The sequence below is a fragment of the Cebus imitator genome, unplaced genomic scaffold, assembly GCF_001604975.1.
Source record: "Cebus imitator isolate Cc_AM_T3 unplaced genomic scaffold, Cebus_imitator-1.0 Scaffold47, whole genome shotgun sequence".
NCBI lineage: Eukaryota > Metazoa > Chordata > Mammalia > Primates > Cebidae > Cebus > Cebus imitator.
Genome location: NW_016107362.1, coordinates 606,152 through 613,881, shown reverse-complemented (window position 1 = coordinate 613,881; position 7,730 = coordinate 606,152). Strand labels below are relative to the sequence as shown.

At 37.8% G+C, this 7,730-nt stretch overlaps 1 protein-coding gene across 5 annotated transcripts in view; it reads left to right on the top strand.

The window, feature by feature from the left end:
* The window catches only part of WDR19 (WD repeat domain 19), a 107,603-nt gene that overhangs the window by 31,696 nt on the left and 68,177 nt on the right, over positions 1–7,730 (top strand). For all 5 annotated transcript variants that reach the window (XR_001824841.2, XM_017527260.1, XM_037738001.1 and 2 more), the window contains 5 exons: positions 1,028–1,098; positions 2,393–2,565; positions 2,650–2,764; positions 3,662–3,768; positions 4,553–4,675. Coding sequence is in view for 4 of the 5 variants with exons in the window: in XM_017527260.1 (XP_017382749.1) it covers positions 1,028–1,098; positions 2,393–2,565; positions 2,650–2,764; positions 3,662–3,768; positions 4,553–4,675 (589 nt within the window). In the remaining variant the exon portion in view is untranslated. The remainder of the gene's footprint in view (positions 1–1,027; positions 1,099–2,392; positions 2,566–2,649; positions 2,765–3,661; positions 3,769–4,552; positions 4,676–7,730) is intronic.

The following is a 7,730-nucleotide window of genomic DNA, read 5'->3' as shown; positions in this document are numbered from 1 at the left end:
GCCCAGGAGGCGGAGGTTGTGGTGAGCCGGGATCGCGCCATTGCACTCTAGCCTGGGTAACAAGAGTGAAACTCCGTCTCAAAAAAAAAAAAAAAGCAACATAAGAGATCTTTGTGGTCATGGAACTATCTGTATCCTGGCTGTGGTTGTGAATCTCATGAATCTCGTGTGAGAAAGTTACTAAACACACACACCGAGTACAAGTAAAACCAGGGACATCGGAATAAGATTTGTGGTTTGTATCAATGTCAGTATCCTAATTGTGATATTATACTATGGATTTTCAAGATGTTACTACTGGGAGGAAGGGGGACATGGAATCTCTATATTGCCTCTTACAACCACGTGTGCATCTAAAATTATCTTAAAAGTTCAATTCAATGAAAATAATGAGGGCAAAAAATGTAAGAGGAAAACACTAGAAGGGAAGAGAAGGGAGAAAAGGAGATTAGAAGGAAAGAAATGTTACAACTATTAGGTTCCAACATTGTGCTACACAACTTTCATTTGCATCGACCTATTCTTATTAGGCCCACATTTTTCAGAGCTTTCAACTTGATCCTTCTGATCCAAATGTAATGCTCTTTCTATACTATAGTTCACTTCCTTTTGTATGAAAGAACTCTGGTCTGGAGAGAAGGGGAACACATTGTAAAGAGAAACCTGTATCATCTTACAATAATTAATACCACTCAGGAGAATGTTTTTATACTCAAATTTCTTCAGGACAATTTTAAGCTCCTTATTTCTGAAGCTATAGATCAGAGATTAAGCCAGGTACAACCCTACCCACACATCTCTTCACACAGCAAACAAACAAACAACAACAAAACCCAGAAAATTTTAAAGATAAAATATAATGAAGTACAGAAATTCTAATATTTTCTTACCTTAAACCAGTAGATCATTCTGTACATCACATTTTGGAGACCAGTGACCTATTCCATGGTTTATAATTTTTTGTGGACTAAAACAGTTTTATATAAAGATCATATATATTTTTTAAAAATAAATTTTTATTTTTCAGCATTAAAATCCAAGACTTGGTTGACTTAAAAGACATGTATGCTATACTCAGCCTGGATGAAGAAAATAAAGGTATTGCTTTTTCTGAAGTAGATTGACATTTTATTCCAGTTACAGAGAGTAAGGCTGTGTTTGTTATTGTGTGATTTTCATTCCTTATAGGAGGAATAAATTTTAACACTCTTCACTAGAGTTTCCTAAAATAATCTTCTTATTTTAGTAATTATGTTGTCATTCTGCTTGACTAGAAAGATATGTCTTCTTTGATCCAGAGATTTATAGTGAATTTTGTTTGTTTGTTTAATTTTTTTATCTTTCCATAGGTTATTGGGGTACAGGTAGTATTTGGTTACATGAGTAAGTTCTTTAATGGTGACTTCTGAGGTTTTGGTACACCCATCACCAAAGCAGGGTACACTGCACCATATTTACAGCCTTTTATCCCCTGACCTCTCCCACATTTCCCCCTCAAGTCCCCAAAGTCTATTGTATCATTCTTATGCCTTTGCATTCTCATAGCTTATCTCCCACATATCGGCGAGAACATATAACATTTTGGTTTTCCATTCCTGAATTACTTCACTTAGGATAACAGTCTCCAATCTCATCCAGTTCACTGCAAATGTCACTAATTCATTCCTTTTTATGGTTGAGTATTACTCCATCGTATACATATATACCACAGTTTCTTTATCCACTTGTTGATTGATGGACATTTGGCATAGTGAATTTTATCCTAATTCTGTTGTAAAGTATAAATTCTTATATACAGTCATGCCCCACATAATGATGTTTCAGTCAACAGTGGTCCACATACGTGGTCCATATTTACCTCTCTTTCTCCCTTCCTTCCTTCCTTTCTTTTGATAGAGCCTTGTTTTTTTGCTCAGGCTTACAATATTATATCTAAACATTGTCTATGTTTAGATATATTTCAGTGTGCAGATACTTATCACTGTGTTACAATTGCCTACAGTATTCAGTACAGTACATGCCATACAAGCTTATAGCCTAGGAGCAATAGGCTATACCATACAGTCTCGGTATGTAGTACTCTATTTTGTCTAGGTTTGTGTAACTACACTCTGTGATGTTCACACAACAACAGAGTCACCTAATGACAGATTTCTTAGAACATATCCCTGTTGTTAAGTGACATGTAACTGTATTTTCCCTTTGAGCCACAGTGAATGAGCCAATGCTCATGTTCTTATGCCAATCCATGGCAAATTTCCTAGTCTAAATAAAAATACTTTAACTGGTAAGGAAAATACTTGAAAATTTTTATGCCTCTGGAAAATATTTGTTTGCTGCCTACAACTGTATATTGTTTTTGAATAACCATTTATGTTGTCGATTATTTCAGGATTGGGTACCTTGTCCTGGACAGATGATGGCCAGTTGCTAGCACTCTCTACCCAAAGGGGGTCACTTCATGTTTTCCTGACCAAGCTTCCTATACTGGGGGATGCCTGCAGCACAAGGATTGCATACCTCACCTCCCTTCTTGAAGTCACCGTAGCCAACCCTGTTGAAGGAGTATGAAAGTGATGTTATTTTTCTTTTATTAATAAAATTAAAATAAGTTTAGCAGTTGATTTACTATGATTTTCTATATTTTAGGAGCTACCAATCACAGTTTCTGTTGATGTGGAACCCAACTTTGTAGCAGTAGGTCTTTATCATCTGGCTGTAGGCATGAATAATCGAGCTTGGTTTTATGTCCTTGGAGAGAATGGCAAGTCTAAATCTAGTTGTTTATTCTTATCTAGCATATAATTTCTGTTCTTATTTGGGAAGTACTGGAAGTTTAAGACCAAGTCTTTCACTCTTTTTTATTCACATATGTCATTCTTAGCTTAAATGGTTTTGTAAGTCTTCTAAAAATTTGCATTATTTTTAGAAAGTTTTTATTCTTTACCTTTGCAGTGAAGGCAGCATAGCATAGTGGGTAGACTATAAGTTTCAGAATTAGAGAGGCCCTGGATTTAATTTCCCCTTCCGCCTCTGTTAGCTAAGTGACTATAGACACATCCTTTACACTTGTGAGCCTTACTCATCTGGAAAATGAGAATACTTCTACTTTTAATGGATCATGAGGAAGAGTAAATGAAATAAAATACGTGATCTCACTTGGCACAGTGACTTTTTTAAGCAATCCTAAACCTAGTGGGTATTTAATAAATGTTCTGTCTCCCCTTTTATTCTTTGAATGATAGCTATTAGCATGTGAGGGAAACCTTGTTTTATTTTTTCTTCCCCTGCCTCCTCCCCATCACCTTTCCCCAATTCTAGGTCAGATAACCCTCAAGAATAGAACAAACCTGAAAATTAACCTGTTAAACAGGAAACACCATTAAGTTTCTTGCCACTTAAGGTTTAATTGTTTTGCAAGTGATTTTATTATCTATTACTTTGTTTCATGTAAACCGTATAGAATGTCTGAAGGGAAATTTCTATGGCAACTAAGATTAAAATGAAATTTAATTTTTAATATTCAATTTAATTGTTTAGTCATTTAAGATTAAAATGAAATTTTAAGTTCAGAATATTTTTGCAAAAGCACACATTTGCAAGTGTGTATGAGATAGTTTTACCAATATTTTAATGTGTTGTTTTTTAAAAATTGCTACAGCTGTGAAAAAATTGAAAGATATGGAGTATTTGGGAACAGTAGCCAGTATTTGCCTTCATTCTGACTACGCTGCTGCGCTTTCTGAAGGCAAAGTCCAGCTACATTTGGTAAGTATAATTTTAACATCCTGGAGACCTGCTAAGTAAAGTTATGATGAACAGCCTAATGTCTGATTATCATGAATATTGATCAGGAAGCAAGGATATACAGACTAACTAGAAAGCCAGGTCTGAGTAAGGAATTAACAAAACCCTTCCCCTTCTATATGAGAAGTTCAGTTGACTTTCTAACCCTGTTCCCCAAAAACCTGATAAACATCAACAGTGCTACTCACAACATCATAGCCTTTTAGTAAATAATAATAATAATAATTACCCTGTTGGTAAATTGCAGCTAGAAGGAACTATAAGTGAACTGTAAGAACATGATGGGTTCTGCAGTGTGAAAAAAAAAGAAAAAAAAAAATGGGAATGCCATACCTTTGGGCTTCCTGGAAGATGTTGACTCATATTTGAGCATTTGCATGTGGGGGGTCTTTGAAATCATGCCTGCTGAGTTGTGCAAGAGATGTTGGCACCTGTGAAGAGGGGGCTTCTAAATCAGGGCATCTCTCACATCTGTTTCATGGCTCTTTACATCTGGGAAGACAAAGAGATTAGCAGTTAGATAGCTGCAGAGCCTGCAGTCAAGACCATTCACACTGAGAGGGACATCTGTGCTAACTTGCTGGCAAGCCATGGTTCCTGTCTGATAGCTCTCTGACAAAACTGACCTCTGGTAGTCTTGGGAGTCTGAATGTTCAGTTGAATTTGAGAAAACGACACCCCTAAATGTTGTATAACGGGTTTACTCAAATAAATCTGTGAGCCATTATTATTCTTTACATTTTAGATAGAAAGCGAAATCTTGGATGCTCAAGAAGAACGTGAGACTCGGCTTTTCCCAGCAGTGGATGATAAGTGCCGTATCTTATGCCATGCTTTAACTAGTGATTTCCTCATCTATGGTACAGATGTATGTATTGCCTTCTTTATTAGAGAACATTGGGAATTTCCAATTTTTACTTTGTGATCTGAGTCATTTCCTTTTCATACCAGTGTTTTTTCTATATTGAATCCAATACAGTTAATGAAGTTATCTGTGATTAATGATATAATTCACGTGTCTCTTAGCGATGGGGGTACATTCTGAGAAATGTGTCGTTGGGCAATTTCGTCATTGTGTGGATGTCATAGAGTGTGCTTACAGGAACCTAGATGGTGCAGCCTACTATACACCTAGCCTGTGTGGTAGAGCCTATTGCCCCCAGGCTACAAACTGGTACAGCGGCATGTGACTGTACCGAATACTACAGGCAACTTTATCACAATGGTATCTAAACACAGAAAAGGTGCAATAAAGATATGATGTAAAAATCTTCAAAATGGCATTCCTGGGCTAGGTGCAGTGGCTCATGCCTGTAATCCTAGTACTTTGGGTGGCCAAGGCGGGTGAATCACCTGAGGTCGGGAGTTCAATACCAGCCTGACCAACATGGCAAAACCTTGTCTCTACTAAAAGTACAAAAATTAGCTGGGCATGGTGGCACGCACCTGTAATCTCAGCTACTCAGGAGCCTGAGGCAGGAGAATCGCTTGAACCTGGGTGGCGGAGGCTGCAGCGAGCCAAGATCGCGCCATTAAACTCCAGCTTGGGTGACAGGGTGAGACTCCATCTCAAAAAAATAAAAAACGGCACGCCTATAGGGCACTTACATGACAGGAGCTTGCAGAACTGGAAATGGCTCTGGGTGAGCGAGTGGTGTGTGAATGTGAAGGGCTACGGCATTACTGTAACTACTATAGATTTTATCAACACTGTGCACTTAGGGGCACTAAATTTATGTAAAAATTTTTCCTCAACAGTAAATTAAGCTTAGCTCACTATAACTTTTTTACTTTATAAGCTTTTAAATTTTTAAAAACTTTTTGACTCTTTTGTAGTAACACTTACCTTAAAACACAAATATATGGTACACTTACTCAAAATATTTTCTTAAATATTTTCTTATATCCTAGTTATAAGTTTTTCTCTGTTTTTCACTTTTTTTAACTTTTAAACTTTTTATAAAAACTAAGACACAAACACACACATTAGCACAGTCCTACATAGGATCGAGATCATCAGTTTCACTGTCTCCCACCTCCGCCTCTTGTCGCACTGGAAGGTCTTCATCGTGAATAACATGCATGGAGTTGTCATCTCCTATGATAACAATGCCGCCTTCTGGATGCCTCCTGAAGGACCTGGCTGAGGCTCTTTTACAGTTAGCTTTTTAATAAATAGATGTGCACTCCAAATAATAATAAAAAGTATAGTATAATAAATACATAAAGAGGCCGGGTGCAGTGGCTCACCCCTGTAATCCTAGCACTTTGAGAGGCCGAGGCAGTGGATCACCTGAGGTCTGGAGTTCGAGACAAGCCTGGCCAACATGGTGAAACCCCATCTCTACTTAAAATACAAAAAATTAGCCAGGTGTGATGGCAGGTGCCTGTAATCCCAGCTACTTGGGAGCCTGAGGCAGGAGAATCACTTGAACCCAGGGGGCAGAAGTTGCAGTGAGCTGAGATCGCGCCATTGCACGTCAGCCTGGGCAACAAGAGCAAAACTCCATCTCAAAAAATAAAAATACATACATACATGCATATACCAGCAACAGTCATTTATTATCATTATCAAGTATTATGTACTATACATAATTATATGCACTATCCTTTTATATAACTGGCAGCACACTAGGTTTGTTTACACCAGCATCACTACAAACTTGTGAGTAATGCCTTAATGCTTTGACATTATGATATACATGATGTCACTAGGCAATAGGAATTTTTCAGCTCCATACTAATCTTTTGGGACCACCATCACATACACAGTCCATCACTGACCAAAACATTATGTGGTGAATGACTATACGTGTGTATATAGAACACGTAGATGGCATGATTTGTTAATATCAGTGTTTTTGTGATTTTAAGCAATTCTGATGGCCTAGTGAAAAACTCAGCCTTTGGAGCCTGGCAAATCCAGCCTCAAACACCAGTTCTATTACTTGCTAGCTGGTGCTTAACCCCTCCAAGCCTCATTTTCCTTATCTGGGTGCTTTAAGGATTTAATTTGGTGATGAACATAGACAATTCAGCTTCAGATCTCTAATGCCTGCATTTAGTAGGCATTCAGCAAATATTAAAATTAATTGAATATTGAGAATCGGACTTCAATTTCTTGGTCCTTTGAACCATAGGTACCCTATATCTCCAAATATTACATTAGCCACATGCACATAACAGTTATAGCATCTTATATTTGTAAACAGTTTTCATAGATTTTTCAAAGCCTATCATACATGTTACCTTGTTCAGTCTGTAAAAGAATTAAGTAAAGTTGGTAGAAAAGGCATTATTTTCTACTTTAACAAAATAGTGGCTGGGCACAGTGGCTCAAACCTATAATCCCAGCATTTTGGGAGGCCGGGGTAGGTGGATCACTTGAGTTCAGGAGTTCGAGACCAGCCTGGGCAATATGGCGAGACCCCATCTCTAATAAAAATACCAAAAAAAACTGGGTGTGCTGGTGCATGCCTGTGGTCCCAGCTACACAGGAGGCTGAAGTAGGAAGATCACTTGAGTCCCAAGAGTGGAGGTTGCCAGTGAGCTGAGATCAAGCCACTACCCTCTGCCTAAGTGACAGAGCAAGACCCCATCTGAAAAACAAAAAACAACAAAGGAAAAGTTATTTACTATTTTAAAAGTTTGCACTTTCTCACGTGAAATTATCATTATTATTTTTTAGAGACAGGGTCTCACTCTGTCGCCCAGGCTGGAGTGCAGTGGTGCGATCATAGCTCACTACAGTCTCAACCTCCTGGGCTCGAGCAGTCCTCCTTACTCATCCTCCTGAGTCGCTAGGACTACAGTTGCATGCCACCCCGCCCTGCTAATTTTTAGTTTTTACATTTATTTTTTTTTCTTTGTTTTTGGAAACAGACCCCCTTGAAACCTTTTTCTTTTTTTTTTTTTTTTTTTTT